General features: G+C 42.8%; 1 protein-coding gene across 1 annotated transcript in view; it reads right to left on the bottom strand.

Moving 5' to 3' along the window:
- BACE2 (beta-secretase 2) overlaps window positions 1-21,200 on the bottom strand; it is a 51,587-nt gene extending 30,387 nt beyond the window's left edge. Inside the window, exon 1 of the mRNA XM_065068450.1 lies at window positions 20,719-21,200. Within this exon, the coding sequence (XP_064924522.1) occupies window positions 20,719-21,030 (312 nt within the window). The 5' untranslated portion in view covers window positions 21,031-21,200. The remainder of the gene's footprint in view (window positions 1-20,718) is intronic.
- Window positions 21,201-21,579: the final 379 nt, after the last annotated feature.

Below are 21,579 nucleotides of genomic sequence, written 5' to 3'. Positions count from 1 at the left end.
GGTAAGAGAGAAGGACAGGCGAAGTGAGTTTAGTGTTGACAAAGAAAGTGGAGAAAGAGGGTCAAGGTCAGAAAGCAGAGTAAAGACAAAGGAAGATAAAGCATTTGGAGAAGATATGCTGAATCCTTCTTTAACAGATTTAAGACAAATAGACAAAAACAGAGTAGGAGTCACGTTCAAAAACATCTTTGGTTTGCATATGGAGGGGGAAGGAGGAGACAGCTGCCCCTGTTTTACCTAGTTAGTGTAGCACAAGACTGAGGAGCTGTGAAATTAAACCATGAAGACAAAAACAACTAGTAATCCATGGGACTCTCTTTTGAACAGCATGTATACTCTGTCATTGGTATTCCCAGTCCTAACCAAGCAAGCATTTTAAGATAAATAGAAACAAACCCACAGCCTTAGTCAAGTTATTTACCTGCTTCACCGCATCTGAGATTTTAGATTAAACAGAGGCAAAACATTAAAATTTATTTTTCAACCACATGAGCTAGACACAGATGTTTAAAAATAAAAGAACATCTACAAGTTCACCTGGCTCCAAGGCCTGAGTCTTCAAAAGAAAATAAGAACCTCTGAGGCATGACTTGCAATAAAATCTAAAGTTTGCTTCATACTTTATTTCAATGATATCAAAACCACAACATTTTGTCAACTACCTAACAAAGTAAGAACTATTCATTTTTTCCCCCTCTCTGGGACAAAAAATATATTAAAAATAAATAACAAAGGGCAGCTACAATGTGTGCATCTATGAGGACTAACAAAAGTTGCCTCAAAGGCATGCTGCAGGGCTTAAATTAATTAGCCTTTCCAAGGCAGTCTGTGATGCTTGAGTAATGGGTACTATACATCAGCTGTATAAATATACGTAGGTGTTGCCCTAGCTTCAGTAATATGCATGCCATCATACACGGAGGAGGACTTGGAAAACAAACAAAACCCTGGTCACTAAATATGACATATATGAAAGATATTTTACCCCTGCACCTTAAGTACAAAGTTATCATCACAGAATTTGCAAAACACTGAAGAAAATGGCAAATTTACTACCCATGGTACAGAGCAAACCAACATTTCCACAAGAAAATAGATACTCCCCTCCTCAAAAGAGAAAAGAAAAAAAAATACAAAGCCAGCTAACCATGCAAGTGCCAGCCCACTCGGACACAGAAGCATTCACATGACAGATCGCTATTGAGGCTGACATTCTCTATCCGCGTGTTTGTGCATAATGAGATGCAGGCGGCTCAGGCAGACACTGATTTATTGTAGTCCTCACAATAGCGCCAGTGATTAGCAGCTCATTTTGGGGTGGGTATCACTTACTGAGTTCTCTTTCTCTCCTGGCTACCCTTTGGGTCTGAATTTTCTTTAGTGGCTTCATGTCTCATTAAGAAACACTTTCATGTCGTCACCACTGGAGCCTACTTCATGCCGTACAGCCTGCTGCTGGTTTAATGGTGCTGCTGGGGGAGCTTCAGGCAAGCTCTGGTGAGTCACAAGGCAGCATCCAAAGGACCTTTGGTGCAGGACTGCCCAGCCTGCCCCATCTCCAGAGCTCAGCCCTGCCCTCTCCCAAAAGATGAAGCCAAACTTCCTCACTTTGCTCACTTCTCTGCCACTGCATTGTGCCACCCAGCTTACTAATGAAAACCAAAACTGACAGCACCTCAACTAGATCCATTGAGCTATGGCCTGTGATAGCTGCAGAGCAGTCACACCTCTCTGTGCTGTCACCTTTCTGCCACAGGGGCAGAAGACCCTGATGTCCAGGCAGAGCCAACAGTAGTGGAAGTGTCCTCTCCAGGTACCTCCTGGTGAAGCCTCAGAGATGGTGAATCAAAGCTCTTGCGGGCAGGCGGAGCAGGTTCCTTGAGTTTATTATGGCCATCTTGGGTGAATCACTTCCTGTCACTGAGACCTGATTATTTAGTGATCACCCTGTGTTGTCAGAAAGTGTCAGGTGAAGTCAGATTTTGCGAAAGCCAAGGTCAGAGAGACACAGCTGAATGAGGCTATGAAGGAAAAACTGCCCAAAGACTGCTGATGGATCACGTGCCCAGAATTCAAAACAATGAAAGATAACTTTATTTTTGCTTTTGGAAGCACAGAAGGAAAACCTTGGTGGTGTTTTTTTTTTTTTTTTTTTTTTTTTTGTTTGTTTGTTTTGTTTTGTTGGTTTTTTTTTGTTTGTTTGTTTTGTTGTTTTTTGTTTTTGTTTTGTTTTTTTTTTTTTTTCAATTGTGTCTTCCAAGTTCATTTTCAGACCTATATGGCAAAAGCAGAAAGCAAATGCAAAAGGTCATTTTTTCCCCTGAAGGTCAGTTTTACCACAGCTGTAGGACATAAAATCTGTACCTATTACTGTACCTGGAGGTTGTTTTGCTGGATGCATTTCCTATACAGAAACAGCATGAGTATTAATAAGAGGTTCATAAAGATCCCCAGCTGTTGGGTAAGCAAGAGAGTAACATCCACCTCTGACATGACAAACCTATAGAGGAAATCTGACACCCTATCTATAACCCATTAAGTTGCCTTTATAAAAAGAAATAAATCCAAACCTGTTTACTGAAAGTCAGGAACACTGAAAGCAGAAGCCTTCTGAGGCTATGCATTTCATATATTTTCTTCTCTGAGGGGGTAGAGACACTGAAAAAAGCCCAGTTTCAATGATTTATTTCAACTGGAAGTCAAACACATTGTCAATACTTCAAGGATCCCTCAAACTTTCCAGTGCTTGATTAGCACCAACATCAAATGGCACTTACTGTAAGCTATCCTGCTTCAATCATTTAACTTACCACTATGTCTTTAATATTTTTCAGCCTTCCATTGCTGAATATTGTTGTATTTTGATATCAGAAAAAAAAATTTGGCTATTGATCTGTCATCTTTTTTCATTCAGCAAAGCTTCATCTGGCTGTGGTTCAGGGTCCTGCTGTATCTGTTACGGCAAATGGCATCAATACGGTGTCATCAACCCTAGGTATTATCTACAGCTCATTTAACTGCCCTGTGAACAGCAACGTGCAGTTATCTCACCGTGCATTCAGAAAGTGAACTCCACAGTTTCAAGGAAAAGTGATAAAATGTAGCAATCATTCAATTTGTGTTGCATAGTGGTTGTTACTATCTTCTAGCAGGGACAGACCTGGCCTCTGTTCTGGTCCACACCCCACTCAGACTTTTTGTAAGTTTCTTTCCTGTTTTAGTTTGAGGTTGGGAGCTTTTGGTACTTTCAGAGAAATATACAAAACAAATGCCTGAGGCTACAAGTGCATAATGCATTTCTTCGAACCAGCTCTGCATGATTTAGCATACAGAGCCTTTTCCAGCTGTGGAATCCTAGGGCTTGAATGTAACTCTGTCCCGCTGTTGCTTTTGATGTGATTCCCTGGGCAACCCACGCTGAGCTAGTGATAATCTTCATCCCCATTAAAAGACCAGCCTTTTAGGTCTGATCCTTTTAGGTCAGATACTTTTAGGTCAAGCAATGAAGTTTCACCATTGGACAGAAGAAACCAGACTGCAAAAATGTATTAGGCTTATCATCCCTGCTTCAGCTGAAGCATAGGGGAAGTTAAAAAAAAAAAAATAAAAGAAAAAAAGTAAGATTTGCACAGATAGAGCCATAAACATAATAATCAATCTCATTCAGCCTTACATTTACTCCGGGGTTCAGTCAAAGTCTTAATGATAGGCAATTGATAGCTTCTGCAGCACAAGCCATCAGACCAAAGAAGCTGGCTCTGTCAGACTTCATGATGAAAACAAGTGATCATGCCTTCTTTGGGATTTTAACTTGACCCAATGGTGTCCCTTTCTTTTCCCTCACCTCTCATCTACAATAAAGAGAGCAACCATTCCGCACTAGAAACATTCATACGCCATTCAAAATCTTGTCCTGCTGTGCTTTCGTGATTTCTCCCACGCACACACTTAAAATAAGGCTTATAGTCCTACTCTGCTTGATGGAGTATGCCACACAGTGAACTATCACAAAGCAAAAATGTTTCTTTGTCCACATGTAGAGACTATGAATAGGAAGCATCCCATTACTGGCTCATGAACTGTTACCACACATCACGATGTACTGGCTTAGGAGAAATCCACCCCATCTAACAACCCCTGAATTGCAACACCTCTTAGGTCCCTTTCTTATTTTGTCCTACACATAATAAACCCTACAGAAAATAATTTGCTAGATAGTGCTTAAAAAAAAGGTGCAAAGTAGTGCTATATTTCTTGTTAGGGATTAGCAGCTAGAAATCATTTGGGTAACAGCTCTTCTTTTTCAGGACAGTTAATAGATAGGAAAATTACTTGCCAATTTAAACACTGCCTCATTTAACACAACGATTCCTAATTACATTATCAGCCCATCTGGCAAGAATTGCTTACAACCATCATGTGAAAAAGAAAACACACTAGCAACTATATGCTGTGTTTGCCCACAGTTATTATGTGTTATTATTGGCACAGACTGTCAGTCAGGTTATTTCAGCAATTTGTTTCTACAAATTAATAATGTTACAGTATACAGCAGCTTTTAAAGCATGGAGACATTATGCTTTTTTTCCCTGTGTTACTTGGAATTAACATTTACAGCCTACTTTCTAATAACTAAATTCAGAAGACAAGGCTTTAATATAGATTCTTCATCTGTTCCTCTTAAGATACAGAAATAAAACCTAATTAAAAGATGAGTTAGAGAAATCTTTGGTAGTGTTTCTAGATGTAGAGGCCTGCAAAGTTAGACAGAAACTGAAAAAGCCCCTACAACAACAAATTTCTGCTTGCTGAGTAACATGAATTTTGCTGAACAGGTAAGACTGAAACCAAAAAAGGGTAAGTTTGTTGGTCTGTATGACAGACTGGCACCTTGGCCCTGAGCACTGAGGCAGGGATGGAACTCTCCCATTGTTCAGAAGTGGTCCCTGGACTGGAGCATCCCAGTCCTCATTGCTCTGCAGCACTTCACAGAATGGTTGAGCTTGGGAAGGACCTCTGGAACTCATCTGGTCCATTCCCCTGTTCATGCAGGGCCACCTGGAGTCAGACGCCCAGGACCATGCCCAGACAGCTTCTGAATGTCTCCAAGGATGGAGACTCCACAGCTTCCCTGGGCAACCTGTGCCAGCGCTTGGTTACCCTCACAGTAAAAATGCAGTTTTCTTTATGTTTAGAGGGAACCTCCTGTGTTTCAGTTTGTGTCCATTGCCTCTGGTCTTGTCACTAGGCATCTCTGGAAAGAATCTGGCTCTGTCCTCTTTGTACTTTCCCTTCAGGTATTTACATACATTGATGATATTCCCTCCTGAGCCTTCTCTTCTCCAGGCTGAGTAGTTCCAGCCCTCTCAGCCTTCCCACACATGAGAGATGCTCTAATCCCTTAAACATGGGAGCTCTAGCTGTGGCTTCACCAGTGCTGAATAGAGTAATCCAGAAAATGACTCAGCCTTATGGCTGACAGCTGTACAGCCACTGATGATGATGTAGAAACACCCCATCCGGAGCCAAGTGACTCTCTGCAGCTTGGACAGCATCATACTTCACCTTTGTGAAGGAAAAGGGAGGGGGCAGGTCCACATGTTAGATCCGGGAGGAGATGTATTTCCTGTGGTGCCCTGAGGGAGGTCACCTCACTAGAGAAAACAGACCTACCTATTACTACCTCCAAAAAATAGTTCTTCTGTAGTCACAAGAAGGGTTTAACTATACAGCCAAGATAAGAGAGGCCTTGTGAGAAAGAAAAATGGAATGGAGATTAATGGTTTTCAATGCCATTTGTTCAGCAGGCGGTGCCCACTTTTCACTGCAACGTCACACTGGGGACACAGAGGAACGTGATTTACTGCAGCATGAAAACTTTGCCAAACCAGGAGGTCAGCTTTATCACCAAAGATAATTCCTGCTTTTGCCAGGGCAGAAGTTTGCCACAAAAAGTGTGGTGTGTTTGTAGGTTGTGGAGTAAGCAAGAGAACAAGAGGCAAATGGAGGCTTTTCAGGGCAGCAGCAGATCAAGCTCACCAGAGCATGTTTGGCATTCACTGTCATTCCCCGCACCACATTCCCAGCTTGTGTCAGGACCTGTGATTTGACCCCATATCTACACATTCACTCTGTCCTACAGCCACCTAAAACACTCAGCTATCCCTGGATATGCTTACACCTGCGCTGGGCCCAGTAGAAGACCAAAAATCTCTTGTCCTCAATCTTTTCATGATCTGCACTGCTAGACTGGGACAAATACCTTGGTTTTTTTCTTTCCTCTGTCTGATAAGCAGTAAACTCTCTCTTTGCCAGAAGATTACAAAGTACTATCTGGATTAGCCAATCTATCTGTGCTTAAGAGCACTGTGTGCTTCTATAGTTGAGATTTGCATTAAAACCACAAATGCTAAAATGACTGATTGCTCTGAAGTATAAACTTGCTAAACTAAATTGCGAGTTGAAATATGAGCATCTGACTCTGGGACCGATGAATAGTCATTTTGAAGAGAAATATTTCAGGAAGTGCTTTATATATATTATCATTTTGACAATAAGGGAAGGCTATTATAGTTTAAAGACAAAAAAACAGTCAGCCAATCAATCCTGGTAACAAAACAAAATATCTGTTCTTCAATTCAGCGCTCTCCTTTCTGCCAATGCCTTTGGTTCCCTGAACATTAGCATTCTTCCTGCACATGCCGTCTCATGTGGTATCTTAGTTTTCAGGCTGAAATTTATTTGCTGTGTCTTGATTTATCATACAACACATCCATCCTATTCATGGTATATGAACATGCTTTGCTGTTGAACATGAGCTATTACTTGCTTATCTTAGAGCTGTGTGAATCGCAGCAATTTTGTCTCCCTGCCTTTTCAGAAAAGATTCACTTTTTTTTTTTCCAAATACAAATCCCTCTCCTGTATCACACCCTACAGCTGATGAAGAATGTAGGTGTGCGAAGTAACCTCTCATTCACCTAAACCAGCTACAGCTAAAGTCACTCCTTGTTCTAGGGATTAGGTTTTCCAGAAAATCTAGACTAGTTCGAGGAAGTTCAGTAACAACGATATCTAGAGGTCTAGAAAAATCTCACCTGTAAATAACCATTGGAAGGCTTGGACTGGTTTGAAAAGATAGGAAAACTGTGATAGTCTTCTAACAGATGTATGGTTGCCACAAAGATCCCCTGGGAGCTGCATCTTCCAGAAAAAGGGGATTGCACGTGAGCCAACTAGTACCTTTTTCAGCCTTTCGCAGTGTAGCTAGTAATGCACATTAACATCAGGTAGACTGTTCATTCTTACTAAAGCAGTAAAGTGCTCAAAATCTGAGTAAGGAAAATCTATGTATTTTCTATATTTATCCTAAACACATTCTTGAATTGAAGGACTAATGAGTGTCTAGATAAAGGAAAGATAAAACAGCCCCACAAATCCTGAAATTCAAGAATGAATGCAGGAGACATCAGTTATTTGCACTTACATACAAACAAAGCTCTTGCTAAATCTGAGAGCATGTTTCCACCTGTTAGTAAGTGTATACAAATTAAAACCATCAATTTTTTGCTAATTATAGTACAGCACCTAGAGACAAGCAAGACTGTAAGCCAAATGCCACTGGGACCAACTCTCATGTCTAACTGCAAGACTCACAAGGAATCCCTGTGCCCACACAGCCTTGGTTTAGAGATGGGCTAAGTCTACACTCTGTGCCACATCTAAATTAGCAAGCATCTCATCCAGAGGTCACTCCCCTGCTCCCAGAGAACATGGTAGCCGAAGGTGTTGGAGAGGCAGCTATTAATTCAATAATTCAACAGCTAAAGAGAAACTGCAGAAATGCCTGAAGTGTGTCTTGACTACCAGCCTGACTCTCTGAGATGGGCTCATGAATGCCATTACAGACTTCATAGTCACCTTCTCAACCTCAACCTCTTTCTCATGTTGAAACCATCAAGCAAGCACCTCTGAGTACTGCGCTGCAGGATGTTGAACTCTCTGGAGTGATGGCCAGCCACATCAGATGACTGCTAGTCCATGGAGCTATGGGTGCTGCAGGAGGACTTGAGGAGAGGGACAGCTTCTAGCTCTGTGGGAAATAAGAGGGCAGCAGAGGTGGGCAAAGGGCTGCACAGCTGTATTTCGTGATACAGGGACACAGACAACACCGCCCAGTGAAAAAGGGTTTTGCTGTGCCTAGACAGATCCCTCAGCAAGTGTCTGTGCACTTGTAGCTATGTGCTTAACCACAGTCTGTCTCACTTCATTCCTGAAGAAAAACATTGTCATTTTTTTCAGCTGACCTGAAGCTAAACTTTCCCTGTAAGTAAAGACAACCACCTCACTGAAAAACAACAAACCATCCACCTCAAATGTCTCAGGTTAAATGTTTGCTATGACTGGTTTGTTTACCAGCACTACTTAAGGCATAGAACTTCTAAAAAACCATAGTTTTATGTCAAACAATTTTAGAGGTGTTGTTTGTTAGGGGAAAGAAGAAAAAAAAAAAAGAGGAGACAGGGACTCGTCATGTTAACAACAGTACCTTTCAGAAGACAATAGCCAAGGAGGGCTTTTTACCCTCCTTTTTTTTTTTTTTTTCAAAAGGAAATGAAATCAGTAATCCTACATTAATGCATTATACCCAGTGAATGATTACAGTTAGAAGCTGCATACAGTTCAGAATTTCAATTTTCTGAGGCTTTTGCTCTCCAAAATTAGCTTCCAATTTATTTTGTCAGGTCACCCTTTTCTTTACCTCTGTTATTCATTAGACTCAGAGAAACTGCTGTCTGAAAGAAAGGCATTTTTAGTTCTTCTTTACCCAGCTTCAGAAGCCCTACACTGTAAAAAAAAAAACAACTTTGTTTTGAAACTAAAGCAAAAACCCTCCAACTGCAGCATCTGTAAGGCTGAAACAGTTTTACACATTTACACAGAGCCAAGCTATAATAAGTAAACTCAAGAAGGCTTGAACCAACTAACCTTTAAACCTTCCTCATGCTGTACAACCTTCTACACCATGAGTCGCTGACCATGTTTACTGTGCCATTTGGAAATAACAGAATTAATAAATGGCCACGTTTCAAACTTCAGCATAGCCTCTGAAGTCCATTCCTAATGCTCTTGAGCATAGGCTGGTAGGAAGTATCTCTAACCTCACCGGTGGTGGTAATTTTTTTTGTAAATCTTCCTCTTGCCAAAGAAGCCACAGTAGCCTTGCCCTTCAGTAGCTGGCAGGAGACCCTCAGGAGAGTGTCAGTCTCACTCCTGTATTTCCACATGCGTTAAAAAGTCTCCTTCACACTGAAGATCTGAACTTCGATCTCAAATTTAAATAAGACCATGGATTTCAAATTGCACTGGAGATCTGAAACCAAGTGCCAAAGCTGCTCCTGAAATATTTAAGAAGCTTTTGAAGGCAACGATTAACTTTGAAAAAGAGTACATTTCAGAGACAGGTAGGAAGAAAAAGAAGTTTGCAGGACAGCAGTGAGAAAAATCAGTTTTGAGAAGGCTGCATGCCATGTCTGATCTCTTCCCTCTCCTCCCCCTGTCAACTCACTCTCATAGCGACATGATTCTTTTCAGGTTTTTTTCCCCTCCTCTGTCAAGATGTTAGTTTTGGAGATGGGTGTTTGTTAGCAAAGGTTTTTCAAAGCCTGGAGAGCTAGGAGAAGGAGAGGTGAAGGCAGGACACCCCGACACATCAGGTCGATCCGTTCTCCCCAGAACAGGCTGTTCCCAGCAGCATTGCCGTACCCACACCGTGGGGCTGCTCATTATAATGTACTTCTAGCCACACTCACTGCCTGCTTTCAGGAAGGGCTCGTTTATGTTTTTTTAGTGCTTTTCTTTGAGAAGGACATTGAATGCTTATAAGATATTTTTCAAACATTCCCCTAAAGCACTGCAACAAAAACAAAGTGGATAAGCATAATTTTTCTTGGGTTTTCTCTATACACTGTAATGGTGAAACAACCAGCCTTTCCAAAACACGAAAGCCAACAGATATGACTACAGGGGAACCCCCACTTTGTTGCTTGAATCAAATTCATGGCTGTAAAAGCAGCCTCTGCCTCCTGGAGGACAGGAAACTACCAACAATCCCACGTTCATGCACCTGGGTTCCCTGGATTAGCCAAGATTGTTGGACATGGATAAGTAAGTAAATTAGCACACACCCCAGAAAACCAACTATGGACTCCCTGTACTTCAAGGTCTGGCCTCTGCTATAAAAAATGCCACAACTTGTTCTTCAGGACTGGACCTGCAACGCTGTCAGATTTTGTTTAACATATGAGAGCTGCTACAGTATTTCATATTGCAAAACTGAGATGTTTCCACCTGGGGAACTGCAAAGACTGGCCCCATCCTCTTCCATCACAGCTCCCGCCTCTCTTCTTCATTTTCTGCCCAGAAACAGCAGTGATCCCATACTTTCAGACACCTACCAGACTGTTGCTGTATGGATAGCAAATGGTCGTGGCTGGATCTGCTGGTGCAGGCAAGGGGGATGAGGAAGGGAAGAGATCAGTAAAAAACAAACAATAACAACAAAACACAACAAAAAAACACAGGTCTGTCTATGTCAAGCACAAGGACTGCAATTTGGTTATTCTGACTGTATTCCCTGCTAGAAAAGCTGTGCCACGTCTCTGGGGAAAGGTGTAAGGTCAGGCAGCTGCCCGCTGGTTTGTGCCATCTTAAGTGGCCACAGGAATGTAGGCAGGCGGCCCCAGGTCTCAGAGCACAAACAGGGTGATGCAACTCTGGTGTTTTTATTTCCCTGGTAATTAATAAAGGGAATACAACAAACAGAAGGCTTTTGCTCCCCATTCCACCTGACCTATTTAGGATATTACCAAGGAGCAGAATTTGATTGTTGTCATGGGTATTTGTTGCAATTGTACAGTGCAGTTCAAAGGCAAACACAGAAAACAGCTTTTCACTCCATAATACCAGGAAGGACTATTTTATGTGAGGGAAAAAAAAAAGCTGCTAAGCAATGTCACAATAATGTGTTTGATTTATTAAAAATAAGAACAATCTTTTTTGTTCATATTTATTCTAACATTTTACTTAAAAAAATTGGCAGGGCAATTTAAAAGGCAGATTTGATTCCCAAGTGAAGTTATCATTTTTAAAAAAAATAATTTTTCTTTTTTTTTTTTTTTTTAAAGCAGCAGAATTCATCCCCCTGCTATTGGACTCATTTATTTCTCTCTCTCCTTCTCAAACATGCACACTTTACTCTTTACCCTGGCTAATACTGTAGAGGCAGCAGCTCTGGGAAATGAACCAGCTTTGCCTGTGGCTCATACATCATTACAATTGTTAACCAAGTTCTACTATAAAAATCTTTATTACACAGGAGAACACAGAGGCATGCAGGAACACAGCTTTATTTTCAGATACCAGGTTGAGTTTGTAGGGCAGGAAGTTAAAAGACTTCTTTATACTCTCAGGCTGACAAAGTCTGCTACTGTGCACTGCAACATCACACAGAAGACAGCTTCCTACTACCCATTCCTCCACCTATCAACCTGTATGTAGGACTAAGCTATCTTCTACTTCAGCCAGGGGTTACAACCGATGGTGTGATGATGGCACCTCAGGTCCTACAGCAGCCCAAAGGAAGGTAGCACATTGCTGCCTACATGCTGGAGCTGATGGTGAAATTCACTCATCAGCAACAGCAAACATTCGCATGCACACCTGCTCTGAAGAAAGTTTCCAAACCTGAACAAAAATGTGCAGGTAGTATCACTAGTGTTTGGTCACTTGCCAAGAAAAGGTTAACCCAAAAGCTCAGCAGAGTGCAAATAAAATTTAACTTCATCTGGAACATGTAACACATGCCAACATTTATAACGGCAGTTGCTAGAAATTCGCTGAACTTTTTTTTCCCCCTCCATACATTATTTATGTCAGCAGACCAAATGCAAAAATCTGGCACTCCGGATCCTGCAAAATGATTGTGTTATTCCCTGAAGGACTTTGCATCTGTGAAGTAATGAGAAGATTATTCTGTGACAGATAAACTGAAGCACTGTGACTGCATCAGATGTTATCTTGCTACATCACTTCTCAGACTTTTTGGGAAGTGTGACCACCTTCGGACTCCTCTGTCTTATTTGCAACTTGGGAGGCACTGAGAAGAAAAATGAATGAATGAAGTAAAAACCTCTTTAGTCATAGAATAGTATCAGTAGGACTGATTACTCACTTTCTGACATGCCTCGCACTTAACTCTAACCTGCAGCAGACATCTACTAGACAGCACAGTGAATGAAACCACAGGTCTCTCCATACCATGCTTAAGCAGCATGATAATATTGCCCTGAAGACCTTCCAAATTGTCAGAGCATGCTCTGTCTTGAAAAGGCTTTACAACTAGTAATTTCTTATGCTGCATACCCTGACAGTCGAGGTTTCTGTATCAGCTGGTATCACAATGGAATTTTGGAAGCAAACTTTCTAATTAGGTAGAAAAAAATGTGAGGAAAAAACCTTCCTCAGTATTTCAAAGTTGCAATTTCGTAAGTAGTTCTGAAGTCTGCAGTTGAAATAGACACCCTAGTGTATTATTTTCTATGCCAAAATTATGGCTGTCACAGGCAGTCTTCAAAACCTACCTTCTGCTGTCCTGATGTATTTTTTTCTTCCCTAATACCACAATAACATTTTCAAGGGGGTCATGCAGACCCAGCCTTCCATACAGTGGCTTAGCAGGTAAGCCTTTTGTTTCTGTAGAAGCCCCAAATGGCTGATCTTCTCTGCTGTGAAGCTTCCTACAGCAACAAAGTGAGAAACAAAGTGAGGCTGGATAAGTGAGAAAATTCTCACATCTGGCTTTGGTGTGAGCCTGAGCACAAACTACGACACAGCGCCAGGCTCCGAGTCGCTCTTCTACAGAGCACTCTCGCAGGCAGATCTACAAACAAATATCAATGAATTACTCGAGAGATGGCCACCAAAAGGATCTGATTACTTTTTCTCTGTCGAATGGCAGGATCTGGCCTTTAATGTGAGAAGGCTTACACTCCCTCCTGCAAGCACAGAGGTGACTCTTGGTTCTTGAGCTGTCTTTTTTTTTTTTTTTTTCTTTAAAAAGACCCAAACATGCCAATGGGCAAAAGATCCCTAGGAATGGATTCACTTGTGTCTTTAAGGAGGAGAAGCTTACCAAGTGTTACTGCAGCACCGATATATTTTCTCCTTTAAAATGAAACTGGACTTTGAGACAAGCATTTTCCCTAAACACATGCAGTCTAGCTTAACAGCAGTGTTTGCTAGTAAGTAGGTACAAAAATAAACCAACCATAAAGCTAAAGAAAATAAACTAATTTTAGTACTCACAAGCTGAGCAAAGACGACAAAATCTGCAAGTAATTTATTTTTCACAATTTCAAATTATTACTAAGCAATGGTGAGGGAAAAAAGGATTGCAGAGTGCAATTACTGTCTTAACAGATTCACTTCAAAAGAGTCTTCTAATTATGACACATTAATTGTATTCAACAAATCACAATTTTTACTTGAACAAGATTTTTTCCCCCATTTAGTTTATTTTCTTCAAATTCCCTCTCAACTGTGCCCCACAGGTTTCATCTGTTCAAGGAGGACTCATACAAAACCAATGCTCTAGAACATCTGTCCCCCACCTCCGCCCCTGTAAAATACAGGGGAAGAATAAAAAGAATAAAAAAATACTATTTTATTTACCTTTGGCAAAAGAGGAAGCAAATCTTGACTCTGGCCCAAGACTTTCTCAAGGCACACGAGCTGACTTTGCTACGCGGCCACCCTCAGATGAGCATGGCCAAAAGCCCATCAGACAATCACAGAATCACAGAATAGCTGGAGTTGGAAGGGACCACTGGAGATCATCTAGCCCAACCCACCTGCTAAAGGTGGGTTCACCAAGAGATTGCACAGGAATGTGTCCAGATGGGTTTTGAATGTCTCCAGAGAAGGAGACTCCACAACCTCTATGGGCAGCCTGTTCCAGTGCTCTGGCACCCTCAAAGTAGTTTTTCCTCATGTTTAGATGGAAACTCTTTTGCTTCAGTCTGTGCCTGTTGCCCCTCATCCTATCATTGGGCACCACTGAAAAGGGTCTGGTCCCACTCTCTTGACACCCACCCTTCAAATATTTGTAAGCATAAATAAGATCCCCTCTCAGCCTTCTTTTTTCCAGGCTGAACAGACCCAGCTCTCTCAGTCTTTTCTCACAAAAAAAAAAATATGCTCCAGACCCCAGTCGTATTCGTGGCCTGCCACTGGACTCTCTGCAATAATTCCTTGTCCTCCTTAGAGTGAGGACCGCAGAACTGGACACAGTACTCCAGATGCAGCCTCACCAGGAAGCCCACTGAGAGGGCCAGCATGTGAGCAGTAGCAGGTTCAGCAGTCAAACTTTCATCCCAAGGGGGAGAAGTTTATTAAGCTCCTTGATGAGGCTCTTGAGTGGTTCTGGGCTGCTGCCACCTTTGCTGTGCAGAGCACACAGCCACCACCATAGGAAAACAAAAATATGCAGTTGATGCAGACATGCTCAGTCTACCTCAGATGATGGCAGTGGTAACAGAGCTGGCTGTGTGTTGCAGAGCCACCCAGAAAACCACAGCAGATCGCTCGTGCGGAGGTCCTCGTTGCCACAACTAGACTGTTACTAACCCAAGTTACCTGGTTTCTGCTAGCTTGGTTCTTTAACAATGTAATCCAACTGCACAAGTGACTGCGATGTAGGCATACGCAGAGGAGATAGACAGACAGATAACTTGTTATTTTAAAACTATGGGAGTTCATGTGAAAAAAATTGCAAATAAAATCTATTTTCTTCCCGGGATGTTTCAAATGCTTTGAAGGACACAGAACTGACAGATATGAATTTGAATTTATTTTAACAGCTGTCTGGTATCTGTAGAACATGTACTGTATTTGCTTCACAAGATCACACATAGCAAAACCAGATCCACATAGCAAAACCAGGCGGAAAAACAGCAAGATGTATGACAGTCCAATCAATGGCAGGAAAAAACACTTCCTTCTGGGGCAGCTGAGTGCTACCTCCTTTCCTTTGAAGATCTGATCCCGAGTCCTAATCTGGGCAGAAATAGGACCAACAAGTTCCTTCACTTATTTACACAAATTATGATTAAATCTGTATTTTACAGCCAGTAAGATAAGGGAGAGAGGTAAGTCTGATTTGTACCAGAGATGCACATGTGCAAGGGTATACTATTGTATCAGCTTCCTTTTTCAAATGTAGCTATACTTGACAATGACCAGATGATGTTTAAGGTCACTCTTGCTTCACCTACAGTAAGTGAGAAATTTTCCAAGATAATAAAATGTGGGGGCAACATAATAGCTAACATGTCCTCACAGACCTGAAGTCCTAAGTGCTCTTCATAAAAATAAAGACCCCTGCAAGGTGTAGTAGTTTTAAAATCTGTCTTGCCAGACACTTTCCCTGGAGCTTACTGCTTGCTGGTTACAGGAGAGAAAAAAAAAAAAAAAAGAAAAAAAGAAAAACAAACAAACCAAACAAAAACCAACCAACCAAAAAAAAACCCCAAACACACATCTAAACCCAAACCAAACAAAAACCCAAACAAAAAAGAAATCAAACTCCTAAAACATTCCTTCCTCAATAACTCCAAACATCCAAACATACATTACAAGCCTCTTCCATTCAGTGTCACTATGTGTCCAAACACTGCAGGTCATTGCAGCCCACTTATAAACACAGCAAAGCAAAGCCTTGGTACAAAACACAGTGCTATACTCAGGCTATCTGCATTGTAACTAATACTCGTGTTTTGGGTTATTTTTATGGTACAGGCTTCACTACCTCTGTGCAGTCCTTTTAGTGAGGGTTAATTTTGTATGGAAGGAAGGGCCAGAATGCTAATTTGCCAAGGCAGGGACCTGTCAACACAAATCTGGTATGTTTGTTTGCTTTGTCTTTGGTCAAAAATACATTATACTTCACCACAACACAGTACATTATATTGGTCCTGTCTCTTAGGACTTTCAGGTCCTTGTCCTTTTTATTTTGCAGGCATCCAACAACAACAACAACAAAGCCTACCCAATTCATCATTTAACAACAGGAACATTTTGCATTTCAATAGTACTTCCATTAGAGGGATCTGGAGGGATTCTGACGCTGTCACCTCAAAGTACTCTAACACACCACGGTCCTCATCTTTGCTCCTCAACCCTTCCTTTTTTCAGCTTCCATAAAGAGCTCAAACACAAAAGACCCACGTAATTATTATTTAAAAAAAAAAAAAAAAAAGAGAGAGGGAGACTCTAGTTGGAGCTTGCTTTCTGGTATTTGAACCTGGAAGGATCACATTTTCCATACTAAGTATCTAAGTATTGTATCTAGAATGATGGTAAACGCCCTTTCAGCAAAATTAAGAAAGCAGAGCCTAGCTTCTCAGGGAATAACACAGCTCCACATATCTCTTCACAATTTTCTTTCCTTCCAACACTCAGGCAATAAGAGCTATGTACAATTAAGGAAGAATGTCTGCATGTTCAGAAATTGCTAATATGTGTGTTCCTTACCTTCAAAATATCTAGATATAAATTGCAAAAGTCCACAACACATTTGAGGTGTTTAATACATATCCTTCTTTATCCTTCTTTTCTTTAATAGTTGGAAGAAATTGAAGGAAAGGTAACTCCCACCAATTACACAGAAACAGAAGTTTGTGTTTCTCAGTGAAGGCCCTTAGACTCAACACTGCCTGATCTTAAAACTTCAGAGCACATTTACAAGACAGGTTTTTGCTCATCCCCCACACAGAACAAACTGCGACTAGGACAAATAAGACAAAACCTCTTCATTCATAGAATGAAAAATTGAAACTGAAATTTCTGAAGGTAGCCATGGCATTCAGAGCACAAGTCAGATCCTACCTACTGTGGTTTCAACCATCTGCTAATCAGATCACAACTATTTGACTCTTGGGAGGCACATGCCGAGCCTCTCTTCACAATGAAGTTGCAGGAGTGACATTTACTTGGTTTCAATAAAAAACACTATTTGGAAGTGCAGTGGGACCAACAGAACTACCACTACCTCATACAATGAAGACTAGCATAACAGAGGCAATATGAGGCAATGGTACTTTCTTTGTAAACATTTACTGCAGTCCAGATGGACTTCAAGAAAGCTGTGAAGAACATGGGGTACTTTATGAGTTTGACTATTCTACTGGGCAAAACCTTGTAGGAAAAACAAAATTAATATGAACAGAACTGCAGTGGAGATGGTGGAAAAACCCTAAATGATCTTTGATTCAATTCCCCACGGTGCTTATAATCTCAGGGCAGGCAAAATAATAAAATATAGAGCAAAGGCATTCCATCAGATTATTTAAAGAAATAAGAAGTAAGAACAGTGCATACAATTCATATTGGGCTCTTGCCACCTCTTATTTAAATCTGGAATTGGAAAAAGCGTACCTATATAGACAAGTGTAAAGTACATAATTTGTCAGAAGTAGGACACATAATAATACATCCCTGAAATAAGAGACAAATATACCACACTCTTCAATATAACAAATCTCTTTTTTTTACCTTTCACAGGATTCTTAAGTAGAGCTGAATGTGAATGAATGAGAATTAATGGGGGTGATGACAGCTGAAACCAACCTGGTAGCTAGTGGAGATCTGATATGGTTAGGAAACTATATTATAAAACTGGAAATGGTCAGAAATACTTTGGCTGCAAACACTTTGCAAAACTATATTAACTGCATTGAAGTTTCTTCTCTTGCAAATAAAATAAATTTGACTTCACACAGCTGCTCTATTTTTATATCGTCAGAACAAGTATTTCAGAACTGCCATTGTGAAACTCAGTTCTATGCTGTGTTTATCTGGTATATGACAAATCAGAATTGGAATGAAAGCCAAACGATGTGCCTTAAATGACCTGAAATCTGAAATTCTTTCGTAGTAACTTCCTTCCAAGAACGAAACCTAAAAAAGGAAAATTTCTAAAAATGCAATTGAGCAGTAATGTAAGCTCAGTAGTGCTGAAATCTTTCACAAATGCTCATTCCCCATACTGGCACAGTAGCTTCCAGCACTTAACACAAACACCTTCGAAGTTACCAGGCACCAACACTATCATAACCGCAACATTAAATCTCTTGCCTCTTCTCACAACCTGCTGTTTGGTCTTGGTCCACTACTGCCTTATTTGCCTTTACGCATCCCCTCTCTGCAGCACCGCTGGAGCAGCAGCTCTGCCATCCACCTTTCTGCTCTGACAGCTGGGAAGCGAAGCTGGGCTGCTCTGCAACTCCTCTTCAGCGCCAGTATCCTTCTTCCTCCTTGGCAAAATGTCAGGGCAGCACTACCCCGTGCTGGGGCTTGGCTGTCCCGGGAGAGGCCTGGATGAGGAAAGGAGTTAGCTTGGGAGCAAGTCTCGTGCTGGGAGGATGCAAGGGTAAAACAAGGTGTCCAAACATCACTTTACACCACAGCTTCTAACATGAGGTGAAGTCAGGCTGGGAGGAGCATTTCAATCAGTAAGAGGTATCTCTTCTACCTGATTGTGGCCCGCTCTGACTCCAGTGACTACTTGCCCAAGAAGTTTAACACAATCCCAACACTTGGCAGTATCAAGACACTTGCTTTTAGTATCAGCGCTGTGAAGGATTCAAGTAGCAATGGCCTGTAGCTACTTTGCAGCTTTATACTATTCATTGCAAAGCAGAAAAACAGCGAGAACATTTGTGATCTTTAAGTCTTCCAGTTTCAGACAGGGAATGAGATAACAAATTCGCCTCCATCAAAAGTGGAGAATAAATTTTAACTGCACTCAGTACTGAGTCACTATATGCCAAGATATGATTTTGGAAACGCAAGTGCATTCATAACCTTACTTACAACGTTGGCGGGCCTACTCGTGAATAAAACTTTACAAGTGCTAAACACCAGTGGTGTTTTTTTAAATAATTAACTTTACAAGAACTCAGAACTAGTTCAAAATAGTAATAGCTTTGCAACAAGCTTCAGAGCTTTTTTTTTTTTTCAGACGGAAAAAAAAACATGCAGCAAGTTTATCTGAAACCTTACCTCACATGTACTACAAGTCATACTAGCTGTTAAGCGTGAGGCCTCCAGGTGCACTGAGATCAGTACATTTCTCCCTCTTAGACCTACAGTCACATTATCAAAAGTCTGTCGTATTTATCCTTCCCCATTTCTTCCAATTTCAGAATCCCCCAGACACGTAAGAAGATGATATGCTTGATAGTCACTTTTTCTATTTTTTTTTTTCTTTCATTTAAGACATACTGAATTGGATTATTAGTCCAATCAAATCTGGTATCTTGATTCTGGCAGAAACCAATATTGAATGTTCCCTGGAGTAATGAAGCACACACAATGCCACACTAATAGAACTAGTCAAATATGCAGCACACAACATGAAGGAAAAATTACTTCATGGCCTTTGTAGCTATTGGGCCACACCTTAATACACCAGACTTGGTTAGGTGTGTGTTTTTTTTTTTTTTTTGTCGTTGTTGTGGTTTTTCCCCTAAAACTCCATTTATTGATCATAAAACACCACCACCCTTCCTCAATACATGCATCGATCCTCCTGTCATGCATTTCAATTAGAGTGACAACATGGCCAACCCTCTTACATTCAAGGTGTGAAAAGAAAAGAGCTCACAGAAGTCCAGAAATGCAACAACAGACGAACACTCCCTGTTGGCTATGCATTTTGGCTTTTTATTACGGCGAGGCGCTCACACAGAAGAATAAGGGTTTTTTTGTGTACACTGGGAACACAAAGACCTAAACTCCCGTATCAAACATAAAGTTCTGAGGGGAAGCCCCGAGGGCTTTCAGGAAATTAATCCCCACTCAGCTGACTAGTCATCCCCACCAGCAGACCTGCAACGCTCCTCCTGGGATCTCATGACACAGATGAAAGAGCAACCACATAGAAAAAACTTCAGCAATGCTGGTGAAGGCAATTGGAGAAGATAGAAGAAAACATGGTCTATTTGAAAACAATATTAAAAACGTACACGTTCTTTGTGTTATTAATGAATAACACATGAATTCCCGAAAGCAGGGGCTGGTTCTGCAGAGCCATCACTTAGTTTCGCAGAAAGATTTCGAGTGATTCTCCCGGGGGCATCGGGAGGATCTATCAAAGCATCCAATCACAATGCAAGGCAGCTTAAAAATAAAATAAAAGAATAAAAAAACCCCCACCCTCTGACTCTAAAACACACTCATTTCGACTGACAGAACAACTCGCTTCGAACCAAAATACAATGAGACAGCCTGAAATCGGGGATGGGCTCCGCGGGATTTCCCGAGCAGTCACCGGGCCGGGGCAGGGCAGCCTCTTGCAGGCACCCGCTGCCTCTCGCCGCCCCGCTGAGCCCGGTGAGGCCGCCGGGGCCCCGGGAGGGACGGCGGGCGGGCAGGAACGCTCTTACCGCCTGACCCGCGGAAACTCGTTGCTGTCGCCGGGGCTCCCCCGCGCCGGCCACCGGCACCGTCTTTTGAGCGGGTGCGGAGGAGGCGCCAGCACTGAGCACCGGGAGAAAGTTGTGTTTGGGCGGAGGGGGAGGCACACAGACTCCCGCTCACAGAGAAGTTTACCCCGCTTCCCGCCCCCGCCCAAGCCCGCAGTCCCCGGGCCGATCTTACCGCCTGCGGCGGGGTCCCGATCAGCATCTCCAGGTAGTAGCCCCGGCCGGAGTCCCCTTGCAGATTCTCTACCATGGCTAAAAAGTTGAGGGTGCCCACGGGATCCGAGGCCAAGGCCAAGCCGTCCTCGCCAGCGAGAGGATCCTGCTGCCGGCTGACGCTCCCGGGCCGCAGCACCACTGGGGCCGGCGGCGACCCACCGGGAGCGACCGGGTGGGACACACGGAGCGGGAGGGAGAATAAAGCCTGGCAGAGCCCCGCAGTGCCGGCCAGGAGGAGCAGGAGGCCGGGAGCAGCCAGCGGCGTCCTCATCCCGGCGGCAGCGCGGGCGCCGGGGAGCTCTTCCCAACTGCAGCGGCTCCGGCCGGAGGCAGCGGCCGCCCGGCTGCCAGACTAGAGCTGCCAAGGGAGGAGGAGGAGGAGGAGGAAGAAGGGAGCGGCTTCCCCACGCCCCGGCTTCATCTCCCCCTCCCCCGAACTGAGCTCCTCCTTGCGTTTCTCCCGCACGGCCCCCGGGCAGCTGGAGCGCCAGGGACCACAGCTGCTCCGGCTGCCTGGGCTCCGTGCGGGAAAGTTGATCCAACCCAGTGCCCGCGGGAGAAACTTTCCGGCTCGGCTCAGCCCAGCCCGCAGCCCCGCTAACGAGGCGTGACGGCACGCTAGCGAGAAAAGTTTCTGAAAGCCTTGAAGGAAAGGCGGCGGGGCGGGCGATAGGGGCTCCGCTACAAGGGGTGCGATGGGGGTGACCGGGACTCCGGTCCCCTGATGTCCTCCCGGTGTGGTGGCGCGACACTTAGCGTCGTGGGGGCCGGGCTCCGGCAGCCTCCCTGGGGCACCGCTCGCCTTAGGACCTCGCGGGAG

Source organism: Columba livia, chromosome 1 (assembly GCF_036013475.1).
Source record: "Columba livia isolate bColLiv1 breed racing homer chromosome 1, bColLiv1.pat.W.v2, whole genome shotgun sequence".
NCBI classification, from domain to species: Eukaryota; Metazoa; Chordata; class Aves; order Columbiformes; family Columbidae; genus Columba; species Columba livia.
The sequence above is the reverse complement of the archived record's forward strand: the minus strand, read 5'-3'. Positions and strand labels throughout refer to the sequence as shown.